Source organism: Zootoca vivipara, chromosome 7, assembly GCF_965207765.1.
Source record: "Zootoca vivipara chromosome 7, rZooViv2.hap1.1, whole genome shotgun sequence".
Lineage (NCBI taxonomy): Eukaryota > Metazoa > Chordata > Lepidosauria > Squamata > Lacertidae > Zootoca > Zootoca vivipara.
Window position 1 is genome coordinate 62,717,074 of NC_142590.1, and position 14,381 is coordinate 62,731,454.

The 14,381-nt window shown below is 43.8% G+C and overlaps 1 protein-coding gene across 1 annotated transcript in view; it reads left to right on the top strand.

Moving 5' to 3' along the window:
• Nucleotides 1-14,381, top strand: part of SYCP1 (synaptonemal complex protein 1) — a 44,598-nt gene that overhangs the window by 16,173 nt on the left and 14,044 nt on the right. The window contains exons 14-21 of the mRNA XM_088674432.1: nt 4,718-4,779; nt 5,110-5,300; nt 6,015-6,149; nt 7,489-7,606; nt 11,150-11,220; nt 13,201-13,282; nt 13,739-13,801; nt 14,049-14,111. Coding sequence (XP_088530558.1) covers nt 4,718-4,779; nt 5,110-5,300; nt 6,015-6,149; nt 7,489-7,606; nt 11,150-11,220; nt 13,201-13,282; nt 13,739-13,801; nt 14,049-14,111 — 785 coding nt within the window. The remainder of the gene's footprint in view (nt 1-4,717; nt 4,780-5,109; nt 5,301-6,014; nt 6,150-7,488; nt 7,607-11,149; nt 11,221-13,200; nt 13,283-13,738; nt 13,802-14,048; nt 14,112-14,381) is intronic.

A 14,381-nucleotide genomic window follows, 5' to 3' on the forward strand; every position in this document is an offset into this window, starting at 1 on the left:
ATGGAGCTGGACACGGGTTCAACTCTATCCATAATCTCGGCCCGAACATTAAGGGAACTGTGCCCTAATGGGGGTCCCAAACTAAGGCCGGCCCCATTCACCCTCCGGGACTTCCAGAAACGTAAGGTCCCTACAATGGGGGTGGGGACCTTCAGGGTGCAATATCGAGGGCGAAAGCAACAATTGGACTTGCTGGTAGTTAAGGGCCCCTACGTTAGCTTACTGGGACTGGCATGGTTTGGACCTCTGGGGCTAGCCGTTACCGGGGTGAACCGCACTAGCTTACAAGTGGACGTGGACGCCATATGCAAAGAGTTTCCAGGGGTTTTCGATGGGGCATTGGGACGATATACAGGACCCCCCATTGCCCTACAGCTAGACCCCGCTGTACGACCCATCAGGCACAAGGCCCGCCGGGTCCCGTTCGCCCTGAAACCCCGCATAGATGAGGAATTGGACCGACTCGTGGAGCAAGGAGTGCTGGAGCCGGTGCCCAACGCCCCCTGGGAAACTCCAATTGTCACACCCGTCAAGCCTAACGGTTCGGTCCGCATCTGTGCAGACTACAAATGCACCATAAACAAGGCTCTCACGGCCCATGCATACCCAGTGCCAGTGGTCAGCCATGTCCTCGCCACCCTGGCTGGGTCAAAAATCTTTGGCAAACTGGACTTGGCCCAAGCGTATCAACAGTTGCCTGTGGACGAAGCCACAGCAGAGGCTCAGACGATTGTGACGCACAGAGGGGCATTCAGAGTAAAGCGGCTGCAATTTGGCGTTAGCGTGGCACCAGGCATATTCCAGAATCTAATGGACTCTCTCCTTAAAGGGATTCCTGGCGTCACCCCCTTCTTCGATGATGTACTGATCGCCGGGCCCACACCAGAGGAATTTGAGGACCGCCTCCGCTCCGTCCTGCACCGTTTCCAGACGGCGGGCCTCAAGGTGAAGCGGGAAAAGTGTTTACTGGGAGTGCCGCAGGTGGACTTTCTGGGATTTAAGGTGGACGCAGAAGGGGTCCATCCAACCGGTGACAAGGTACGGGCCATTTGTGAGGCCCCAGCGCCCAAGAGCAAGCCCGAACTTCAGTCATTCTTGGGACTATTGAACTTTTACCATGCCTTTCTTCCGCATAAGGCAGCGGTAGCGGAGCCCCTACACAGACTCCTAGATAAAAGGGCCCCTTGGGTGTGGGGCCAGCGACAAAGGGCCGCATTCCAGGCAGTCAAGGACTTGCTCGTCTCGAACTCGGTCTTGGCACACTTCGACGAGAGGCTGCCAGTGGTGCTGGCATGCGACGCCTCTCCCTATGGCATCGGCGCTGTCCTGGGACACCAACTCCCGGATGGAAGAGAGGTGCCGGTGGCATACTTCTCCCAGACGCTTGCTGCAGCCGAACGAAACTACTCACAGATTGACAAGGAGGGTCTGGCAATCGTGAAGGGCGTAAAAAAATTCCATGATTTCTTGTACGGGCGGCCCTTTACCATAGTGACTGACCACAAGCCGTTGCTTGGCCTGTTTGCCCCCGAGAAGCAGACCCCCCAAGTGTTGTCTCCACGTGTCCTCAGGTGGTCAATTTTCCTTGCCGGCTACCAGTATGCACTAATCCACCGCCCTGGGAAGGCGATGGGCCACGCAGACGCCCTCAGCAGGCTACCACTACCAGAAACAGGCCCCGACCCAGCGCCTGCGCAAGAGGTTATGACCCTGGAGCTGCTTCCCGACCGACCCATTCAGGCACAAGAAGTTGCGCACCATTCCACAAAAGATAGGGTCATCTCCCGGGTCCTGGACTGGGTGTGGCGAGGATGGCCCAGCAGCAGCCCCAGGCCAGAATTCGCTGGCTACACAAACCGCAAACATGAACTGTCGGCCCACAAGGGGTGCCTGTTATGGGGAAGCAGGGTTGTTGTTCCCCAGCCCCTCCGCAAAAGAGTCCTCACAGCCCTACACGAGACACACCCAGGGGTAGTGAGGATGAAGGCCCTTGCCAGGAGTTATGTGTGGTGGCCGGGGATTGACAGAGAGATAGAGGCCTGGGTCCAACACTGCCAGACCTGCCAAGAATCCCGCCCGGATCCCCCAAGGGCCCCAGTCCAGCCCTGGGAGTCCGCCCGACATCCATGGTCACGCTTGCACGTGGACTTCGCTGGCCCCTTCCAGGGAAAAACATTCTTCATAGTGGTGGATTCCTACACCAAATGGCTGGAGGTCGCACTGGTACCGTCCACTTCTACGGCGGCAGCCATCCGGGTACTACGTAAGCTTTTTGCAACCCACGGGCTCCCTGACACCCTCGTCTCGGACAATGGAACCGCATTCACGTCAGAGGAGTTCCAGACCTTCACAGCGCAGAACGCCATCCGCCACATCCGCTCAGCACCATTCCACCCTGCCACCAATGGCCAAGCGGAGCGCATGGTGCGGACCACCAAGGACAGCCTCCGCCGCATGACACAAGGGGACTGGGAATACCGCCTTGCCGCATTTATTCTAGCACAGCACAGCACCCCAAGCACAATGACGGGCCGGAGCCCAGCTGAACTACTAATGGGCCGGCGCCTTGCAACTAGACTGGACCGACTTCACCCCGACAGAGCTCAGGATGAGGTAGTGGTGGGGAAAGGCAGGAACCCCCGGACATTTGTGGCCCAGGACGCAGTGTACGCAAAGAATTTTGGGGCAGGCCCAGCATGGGTACCCGCCACAGTCACCAAGGTGACCGGTCCCGTGTCGTACGAGGTACTAACGGAAGGGGGGCAATGTTGGCGCCGCCACTGCGACCAGCTACGGCGACGATTCCCAGGAGGAACCCAGGAGGAGAGCGGGACAGAGGGGTCCCAAGGGGACAGCAGGGCAGTGAGGCCTGTAGAGCGAGAGGGGTGGGCAGGGGAAGCAGAAGCAGTAGGCACAGAGGGGCGCCCCGAGGCTGGAAGGACACCGGAACCAGAGCCACAACCTAGTGGTTCAAGGGCGCCAGACCAGACAGCCCCGGCACAGCCAGCAGCCTCGGAACACGAGCCAGAACCAGAACCCCTGACCAAGGAACACCCCAGGCCACAACGCACACGGAGGCGGCCAGCAGACCTTGGGGACTACGAATGCAACTTCCCGGGCAGGACTGGAACTTAGAGGGGAGGGGTGTTATGTACTGAGCTGAATCCTAGAACAATAGGATTCAGAAACAGCGGGAGCTACCCAATCCAACTCCAGGTGGAAGTGAATCCGCAACCTGATTGGCCTGCTGGAGCAGCCAATCAGGCGGCTGGCAGAAGTGAATCTGCTACCTGATTGGCCTGTAGGAGCAGCCAATCAGGCTGCAGGCAGAAGTCAATCCACAATATAATTGGCCCACAGGTGTAGCCCTGAAGTAGCCAATCACGCAAGGCCCATTGTGTAAATAATGTATATAAGCAGATGGTTTTGGGAAAAGAGCCATTCTTCTTCTTCTCCTCTTCTCCTTGATGACTATGAGCTGAATAAAGAGCATGAAATTCACTCTCGACTCCGAGTACATTTCAGACATGTAAACACAGTAAAACAGTATCAGGCACGGGTCAAGAAGGCACATGATCAAGTGTATAGTCAGGGCCATTTTAAGCATATCTGGCGCCGTGGTGCGATGATCCCTCCCTTTTTAGGGAGCTGACACCACACTTGCATATTATCTCTGCTTGGGAAAAGAAAGCAGGAAACATAAACAAACTGTTTTTTGTTGCCCGTTCATTGCGTTTCGAGGTCCCCAAACCACCCCTCAAAGTAAAACACACTCCACACAGAAATTTTTAAGGTTTTTGGCATAAGTTTGGCCACAACTTTATTAAAATACAAAATATGTGAGTACCACGAGATCACAAGGAAGGGAAGGGGATCGTGAGGGAAGGAGCCTCTCTCTCCCAGACAGCAGGAGGAAGCGGCGAGTCCGAGGGAGCACACGACCCGCAGCCAATCAGACCCACCACCTGCAGCCTCCTCCGCAGGGCTCGCCCCTGCACGCCCCCACCTCTCCTTCGGAAAGTTCCAGAGCAGCTCCCCCACGTGCGCAGCTACCGGGCACCCCGGCCCCTATTAAATACCCCCCACCTGCACCTCGCCAGAGCCCGGCACTCAGCTGGCTGCAGACAAAGGGCAGAAAGCAGCAGGCTGAGCAGCAGGAGAAGCCGCGAAGGCGGCTGCAGCGGGCGTCGGGGCAGCAGCAGCGGCGACGGCAGAGGGGGTCTCCATCCCACCTCCCTGCAAAGCGCCAGGCGAACGGTGACTTTGGGCGCTGCCACTCCCGAGGCAAGGGGACTAAGGAAGGGTGGGCGGGCGAAGGCGTGCAGACGGCTCATCCTCGTGCTCTCTCAGACAGCGCGCTCGGCTCTCCCGAGTGCGAGGTGCTCGGCTGTGGGAGGAGGGCTGCGGCGACTGCAGGGGGCGGGGGGAGAAGTTTTTCTCATTGGCCCCGCAGGGCGCGCTGAAGGCATGGGCAGGGAGGTGGGGGCAGAGCAGCAGCGCCCCTGGTGGCCAGGCACCCTGGCGCATTGCGCCACCCAGCCCAGGCCTAGTTGCCAGTAGTCTTTTTACAGCATCTGTTGTATTAACAAACTGATCCCACAACACATTTGAGATAACTTCAATAACTTGCTAAGTTGAACTTAAAAGCAAATAATATATGCTACTTCCTAACAAAGAATGCATTATTTTGTATTATTTGCATTTATATTTGTTGCAGACGTGATGGTCAAACTGAAAAATGATAAAGAAAAACAACTTGAAGAAATTGAAATAGCCTTGGTAAGGGACCTCTTATTTAAACCATTTCACCAGTTAGTCTTATTAAAAGTTCCATTTCCTTCATTATACTGTGGATTAATTCTTCAAACCTCTACCAATTTATTTTAATTACCAAAATACCCAAGAACCATTCATACACATAGTAAAGCATACTTGCCCTATGCTCAACTCTGCATTGGATTGTGATCCAAGTATATATTGCCTACAATTTTATAGTCTCAGGCCATTATACAAGTTCACAATCATCATTGTCTTTTTTTGTTTTAAACATAATTGGTATTTAAAATATATTATATTACAATATGGTTTTCAAATATATTTATTATTTAGGAAAGTTCAATCAAGCTTCAAAAAGATTTGAAGAACCAGTTGGAGTATGCACAGTCAGAAAAAAATCAAATAATAAAGGAAAAGGAATCTAGAACTGCTGATGACTCTGCTATTCAGGTTAGCTTGTTTAATTTTCTTTCTGGTTGTTTGGTGCAGCAAACCCACTTAACAAAAAATCAGACAAAAGGAAAGTGATGGGAAATGCATGAGAAAGTGTGGGATAATGATGGGGAGTCATATAACCTCAGTTATGACTGAAGTTGCTAGATCATGTGACCACTTTGAAAGGGGTTTGGAATAGGTGTTAAGTCTCTTCATGCCCTACCATATCCTGGAATGCCCCTTTTGGTGGAACTACCCCACAACTGAGCTGTGGTGAAGAACTTATGCTGGTGTATCTCTGGCTCAGCCAGGGTTAGCGACTTTTGCTTACATAGCTCGGCTGAACCAAGAAAGCTCCAGACCCACCAAATTCAAACTCTTTCATCCTGGTAGGTTTGGGATTTGGATTGCACTGTTTCGCTGGATCATGCTCTGAGCGTAAAACTCATAGAGAGCACCATGGGGCTTGCAGAGTCCTGTTCCCTGTTCTTAGCATGTGGAAACATGGTAGTGGCCAGGGCAACCCAGAGAATGGGAGATCTGTGTGCTCAATCTAACTCACTGTCAAGTTACTTGAGCTCCAAACTACTAGTATCTTGACCACATATAGGGGGAGAAATGAATGGAGATGTGGGGCGCATGAACTAGTGCTACTCAAGGATTTCATTCCATCCACATTTTAAGCAGGTATCCTTCAGTTTCCACACTTTTCTAAACTGCCCTGTCTGCTGTGGGAAAACGTCAACTAATACTGTATAACACAACCTGTTTCGTTGAAGTTGTTGGACACAGTAGGTGTAAAGTGCAAATGCTTTTATACTTTTTTATCTGCAGAAAAAAATGCATGACTTGGAAATGGAGTTATCTAGAGCATTTGAAAATAACCAAAATTGCTTAGTGCAGCTTACAGCAGTGACAGCAGAGCTTGAAGAAGAAAAGTATGTGCTTGTTATACATAAAAACTAGCAAAATATTGCTTATGAAAGGCTATTTCATTTCATGTTTTGTTTTTAGTGAGCTATGACTTTTAATACGCTAACAAAATTGTTTTATTTTTATAATTACTATTTATTATTTCAGTTTGTCACATAATAAAAAAGTTCTCTTGACAACTTGCAGAGTTTTTAAAAAACCATCATTTGACCATGTAAAATCAAAATACCATCTCATGCATATGTACAGAAACGGCAATAAGCATGATAATCATATCCCCTTAGAATTCTGGAAGAAGAGGTACATTTAAACATAGCTCTGAAAGGATGTTAATGTTGGTGCCAGGTGGACCTTGTTGGGTAAAGCAATCCATAGGCATGGACCACATCCCAAAAGGCCCTTTCCCTTGTCACCACCCTCTGAACCTTTTTCAGAGGAGGCACATGGAGAAGGACTCAGGTGAAGACAGGGTCCTAATATGTTCATGTTGTAGTCAGTGAAGGTGTGCCAGAGCTGGTATTGTATGCTTATTCTGCATTGTTCCTGTTAACTCTCTTGCTGCTGCATTCTGCATCAGCTGTGGTTTCCAAATTGTCTTTAAATGCAGCCCCACATATAGTGCATTACACTAATTTAATCTATAGGTCACTTGAGATTACTGAAGCCAGGTATCCTATCCAGATAAGGACTTAGCTGGGCCACCAGGCAAAGATGGTAGAAAGTCACTGAAGTGTGCCTCCATTGACAGTAGTAGATCCAGGAGTTCTGTCCCCAAGCAGACAATATTGCAGATGCAAAACCTACATTGACTTCACTACACATTAAATTTCTTACATACATTCCAGCTCACATTAATATTATTTTTATTTATATACAAATAGTGTGTGTGTGTGTGTGTGTGTGTGTGTGTGTGTGTATATATATAATGTTAACATTATTCTATCTGATGCAAGCTAAAAACAGACAGTGGGACACAACCGGATAGTAGCATTGTATAAATCTCTCTCTATGAAACTATTTAACTGTAGGTGGTATCTGATGAAGCACTTTTGCTGGCACAAGTACTTTGGGCTATGTAATGGAACCTCCCATCCCTTCTGCCCCCACACTCTCTACACCTGTTTTGGGTTTTCCTCCAACCCTCTGGAGCAGCTTTGGACAGGACACAGGAGTTGGGGGGGGGGGAGGAGAGGCAGGAGAAGTTCCATTGCACAAGTGGAAATCATTGAACTAGTAGAAGCACTTGGTTGGATACCACCCAATGTATGGATTGTGTCTATAATCACACACTTGAGAAGTATATATAAAATCATTATTTCTAATATTTATTCATTATTCTAATAGATTAAAGAATGAGCAACTAAGCCTGGATTTGAGTAGACTTTTATCGGACAAGGAATGCATCACAACAGAGAAAAATAATATAGTTATTGCTTTTAAAAAGCTTCAAGGAGATCTTAAGGCAAGTTTCCCTTATTTTCATTGTAATAATGAAATATGGTTATGATTTATTTTTATATTGTTTAATGCCAAAATTGACTTATAAGCAGCTTATAAAATACATAAAATGATTCCACAAGTGTTAAAATGTAGACATCCATAATTAAAATAATTACTGTATAATAAAACAACACCATTAAACAATATTGCAGTTAACTGAGTTCCATTTGTTGACAGTTTTACTAGGCAATGTAGGAGATGTTGGTATTTCACTAATGTGATTCAGAGCTGTTTATGGCTTTATATGTAAGTAACAAGAAAATAAAGATCTGGATGGCTAACAGCTAGCCAGAATAGAGATGGATGGCCAACAGGTAGCCAGAGCACATCCCTTGGCCTGCTGTGATATGTGCCCAGCAAGGGACACAACACACTACCTGGGCCCACCCCAATGGCTTCAAATAGTTAAATAACATACAACATATGTTACAACAGGCATACAACAGTGCCTTTTGGCACCCTGTTACTGAGTTGTCAGGGTATAGGCACATAGCCCTTGTGCTATCATCGGAGACTGGCTATGCAAGAAGGAATGGAGCTACATGGAACAATGCTCCTAACCACCAATTCACAAAAACTATTCAGGAGGATACCATGATCAATGATACTAAAAGCTGCTGAGAGATCCAGCAGAAGCAATATGGTTGTACTGTGTCTGTCCCTCCTCTGGAGATTGTCATTTATCCAGGTGTCCAAGGCTGATTCTCTGCCAAACCAGGCCTAAACCCAGATTGCAATGATCCATATAATCAATTTCTTCCAAAAAAGGTCTGTAGTTGAACTGGCACCACCCTCTTGAGCAATCCCCCCCCCCGGATTAGCAACTGGGCAATAGTTATCAAGTACGTCAGGGTCCAGGAAGGTTTTTTCCAGGGGTGAACACACCATTGCCTCCTTCAAGGTGGTAAGGACTGCCCAACACAAGAATGATTTAACCACCCACTGAATCCACCTTGCCTCACTCACCCAATTTTCACGAACAAGCCAGGATGGGCAAGGACTGAAACAGTAAGAAATGGGATGGAAGGACAAAAGTACATTGTCCACATCAGGCCTCAATAACTGGAAATGATAATATAGAATTGAATAAACAGCATGCTGGATATCTCACCAGAGACTATACAGTATTATCACTGGCATCACAATCAGCATGAAGATGATAGATTTTGTCCTCAAAGTGCCAGCAAAATGACCACAGTAAAGGCTGTTTCAGTGTCCCATTAACAGGGATAGGTGATACCAACTTTTTTTTACCGTACAAAAGAGCTCTGTTGAATGACTGCTTGAGGACATGGAGGCAGCAATGGTTCTTTTTTTTTTGCTGACAACTGTGCTACATGGTAGAGGTGGTTATTTGCTCTAACCAGAGTTTTATTGGTGTCACACTGACTCTTTCATCACTTCCTCTCTAGCCCTCATCCAACTTGTTTCATTGCTCATCACTCAGAGGAAAACCAAGGAGCACAATGCTCCAGTGTTGGAGTAGGGTAGTCCAGAACTATCATGCCAATAGCCCTCCTCATCTCACTGTACCAAAATGATGCAAGGATTTTCACAGGATCATCAACTGTTGTTACTGGAATATTTAACAGAGTTCACAAATATCCAGGGATGAACCATCCAAATAAATCTCCTTCCTCTACATAAAGGGCTGGTGTCCTAAGTCCAAACTTTATCAGATAGAGGTCTAGTCATAACAAATGGGTCAGCTCCATTCTTCCACTATCCAAACTATTATTAACTTGCATGTACTGTACATATTAAGCATGTACTGTGTATTGGCCCAAGACAACTTGAAACAGCTCCATAGATGTCATGGAGGCCTTGAAGTATTGAGCTGGTCCAAGCAAGGCATCCTCTGTGTGAATGTTGAAGTCATCCAGAACCACTGTCTGTACCACGGTTGAGACTACTTCTGCCAGCTCAATCAGGGATAACAACACAAACAATGTAACAGGCTGTATGTAACTATATAAATTCCTTTTCAAGTGTGATTCAACATATAATATCAAAATATGTGGTTCTATAGACCAACTTATCATATGAATGAAACATATTATGAGAAATTAAAGTCCAGCAGATTGGCCAGGAAATACAATCTATTCAGTTCTTATATTAGCAATATCCATGGTGTGGAATTCTTATATCAATCTTGTAGTGTTCCACGTGAAGATGCTTTTACGAATTCTAGCGTTCCTTGTATGATATCAGATGAAGAACTTGGAAGAATGGCACATGCAGAAAATATTCCAGGGTATATTTTCCAGGATTCCAGCATAATTCCTTGTTTTGCCCAACCGGGCTTCGTCAGCCATACATACTCTGGATTATATAAACGAACATAATGTGATGTAGTTTTATACAAAAACAAGTAACATAACATGGATACTAAACAATAAATCTACATACTGTATTCTTGTACAGTATATCAGAGACATGGAACATGGAACATAATGGATTCAGTCATAATGACCATTAACCTGATCTTCTTTATATAGAGAGAGGCAGTATTGACTAAAAGAAACTGATAATATTCCTTTAAGATGTTAACCACGTAATAACTCATAAAAAACAGCTGTATGTGGTTGTAATCAATACTGCCTCTCTCTATATAAAGAAGCATCAGGTTAATGGTTGTTATAACTGAATCAATTATGTTCTATGTTGCATGTTTCTGATATACAACAATACAATATGTAGATTTATTGGAAATAAATACCTAGAGGTGTGTGTTTGTCAAATCTACTCCACCCAGCTCACAACCAGGTCTTGCTTATACAAGCAAATACAGCTCTTTCATCCATAATTAAATCATAGATGAGGGTGGACTTATTATGTACCTGGCATTGAATAACAGTTCCACCAATCACCAAATCACCAGTTACTTGGCTGCAAGGTAGAGGGAGCAGCCTGCAGCCAATCCCCCTCTCTATTTTTTATGATACCTATCTTTTACCATATAATACCTTCCCCTTCCAGAAACATGATGACAATACCCTCCACCTTAACATGATGACAATACCCTCCACCATATCCCACTGTGCTCATTATGCACTTCCCAACAGTCAAAATGCAATATTTGCAACCAATCTGGCATTTCAGTAGCAACATACATCATTATCTATCCACCCAGGTTATCCAAGTGTGTAAACAGGAACAGCTCATCAAAGTTCTTACCAAAGTTGTTCTTCCCCATGGCATTCCCCTGGGCATCTGGAATCTGAATTGGAAACACACTGTGACTTCTGCCTTTCACTCAGTAGAAACCCATTCTCTTCAGAATATCAGAAGATGGCGCTCACACCCTTGTTGCTTTCTGTATTGCATATTCTATATTGCATTCACATTTTTACTATGTTTGCATATTATATTGTGAAATTTATTTGTGGCAGTGGGCTACCCAAGGTAAATGTTCCATTTGTGGCCATTTTTATACAGTATTAGTATATAAAGTTCCATGTATCACATCTATTTTCAGTAATATATTGCTTTTAATTTTGTTCAGGACAATAAAAGGGTTGGAGAAAAAGCTGAAAAGCAAATACAAAACCTAAAAGAAACCAACATCCAGTTAAGGCAAGAAAAAATGAGAATCTTTTCACTATATTATAGAATGTTTTACTATAAAATATTTTCAGTTTATATTATAATTTCACAGCATTAGGTTCTTACTGCAATCTTAACCCTACTAACCTGGGGTAAACCTCTTTGAATTCAGCAGGCCTTACATCTGACTAGACTCAGTTAGGATTGCTTTGTAAAATAGTTCAAATCCTATTGAAATTGATGGATCCAGTTAGTCATGACTTAAGGTCCATTGACTTTCTTAGGAACTAAGTGCAACTACCGTAAGGGCTTATTGATACTTATCCTTTGCTTCACTCTTTCCAAGCACAGGTCCATGACTAAAAGCTCCATGTTTGAATGTTGTTGTTGTTTTTGCTTTGGAGCTTTCCCTGCAAAAATCTCCTCTTCGGGGCTCAATCAGAGCAAACATCAATTTGGGTTTTCCACAGATTGTCATTTGCTCCAACTGAGCTTTAAAGTGCGGGTAAAGTCTGGACTCAGCCCATTGTCTTTATTCTTATATACTAATGCCTCTTTTGTCAAACTTAACTGACATAGATCAGTTTGAAATTAGTACATTATTCACAATCAGTTTTAATAATTTCAAATCAATTTAATTTACCCTCACATTTAAAATGTGGAAATGAAATAGGTGTAATGATTAATGATATCTTATTAAATAATGGGCCTTGTCCAGTTGAACCCTTGTATCCATCACTGGACACTAGATTTCTTAACCAAAAATGAATCAAATTATTATCAAAACAATTGGTTCATTGTCTGAGACATTGAAAATAAGACCACCTCCCTAAAACATTGTCTTACTTTCAAAGGCTGTTCCACAAAAAAATCACCATCCTGCTAGAGGGAAAAGCGCTTGTCTCAGTTCTTTAATGCAGCATGTAGCAAAATGAAAAGAGACATTTCCGTAGGTTGACAAGGGGTTAACTGGGTTGGGCTCTATTCTGATCACATCATTGCCTTGCTAGTTAGAAGCTTTTAATTGTTGGCCTAGGGAAAACTGAGGCTGTGTATATACTATACCTTTAAACACATCTGAAGCGCGTTATATCCTTCAAAGAATTCTGAGCATTTGTTAAGGGCTGCTGGGTATTATAATTCTGTAAGTAGTAAACTACACTACCTTTAATTCTTTGAGGGAAACAATATGTTTGTGGTTTAAAGGTATGTTAGATACACAGTCTAAATTTACTGGGCAAAATTCCACCCACCCTTTCTGGGGTAAAAGGGTTACCTGTGGACTTTTACCCCACCTCCCCATGATGTTCTCCAGGACCAGATCTGCAAAGAAGGAGTCAGTCAGGAAGTCTTCTGGCTCAGATTTTGATCTGAGTCAGACAAGAATTTAGAGATTTCTAATGCTTGCTTCTCCTTTGAAGTGAGCATTACCTAGCCCAAGTGTGGGGAACCTTTGGCTCTGCAGATGTTGATGAACTACAACTTCCATCAGTCGCAGCAAGCATGGGCAATGGCCAGGGATGATGGGAGTTGCAAGTCAGCAATATCTGGAGGGCCAAAATTCCCAACACCAAACATAGCCCGTGAAGTTCTTTTTATTTTTTGTTTTTTTGGGGGGGAGCTAAGTTTAAAGAACCAATAGGTGGGGAGGGGGCAGTGGAAAGAATTTGTCATGCAAAAGGATGTCCATATAGGAAGGAAAGTAGAATCATAGAATAATAGAATTGTATAGTTGGAAGGAACTATGAGGGTCATGTAGTCCAATCCCCTGCAATGCAGGAATCTCAATGAAAGTGTCCATGGCTGCTTTAAAACCAACAATGAAGAGTCCACCATCTTCTATTGTCTGTTCTATTGTCAAACAGTTCTTATTGTCAGAAAAGTTCTTCAAACTTTCACAGGATCATACCTCAATAACATTGGACTTAAATAAAGCCACTTTTTCTGTTCTAAATATTTAGTCAGCTGTTTGTTAACTGTAATAACTCTTTGTGTTAATTTGACATGTAGCAATGAATTAAAGTGCCTAAAAGAAGAGATGAAAAAGAAAAATGAAGAGGCAAAAAGCAAACTTGATGAAAGTGAAGACAATGTATGATATTGGTCCTTCTCGTGTATATATTTTCATTGTAAATTGATGAGCTACAAAATAATTTATTTATTAGAAAACTTACAATGTAGGAACATTAATTAATTATAACAATGAAAGAAAGGAATGTTCCTTGTAAAAGTTCCTTATAATCTTACTTGGCAAGAGCAGGAGGGTTAGGCCAAGTCCCTTACTATCTACATCAGGGATGGCTAACTCAAGGTTAACCCCCAGTTCATATGTGTGTGTGTTATGTGTGATTGTTCTTGATCATAAATTAATGCAATTCAGGAACCTTTTTCAAGAATTGTGATTACTTTCTGTATAGATAAAGTATTATATTGAAAGCTGGATGTGAAGTTTTCTTGGTATGCTAAAATACAATAAAAGGCAGAATTCATAATTATGAAAATATTATCAATGAAAAAATATTTGTCAGATTTTACAATATAATTTCAGGTTAGAAACATTGGAAATGAAATTTCTAAAAAGGAAAAACAACTGAAAACATTTGAAAGCAAGGTATGAAAATATAATTTACTTCATGCTTGTTCAATGCTTTATTCTGCAATGTTTCAGTTTTTCAGAAATGATATTTACATAGAAAAAAAAGCATATGCATAACTGAAATTACTGGTTTATCGTTTCATTTTTAATGATTTCATAGTTTAATGATTATTAAGATAATTTATAGATGTACATGTTTCATGAAGGTGAGCAAATTATTTTATGCACATACTCACATAAATATATTTTTATCAATTTTTAGATTAACAGTTTAAAGAAACAAATTGAAACAAAATCCAGGAATATGGAAGAATTGCAGCAAGACGTAAGTACTGTTTTAGAGTTATAAAAATATAGATATAGAATTATATCATTTATAAAATGTTATTGTGTACCAGGGTACCAAGAAGGATCCTCAAACAACTTCTGATAGCATAGAGTAGAACTGCTGTCCTTTTACAGTCATATGTGGTTGGCTACCCACAGTCATTATGAATTTTCTTAGAAGGCAGTACAGTGGTACCTTGGTTTACATATGTCTTGGTTTGCATACGTTTTGGATTACAAATACATCAAACCTGGAAGTGCATGTCCT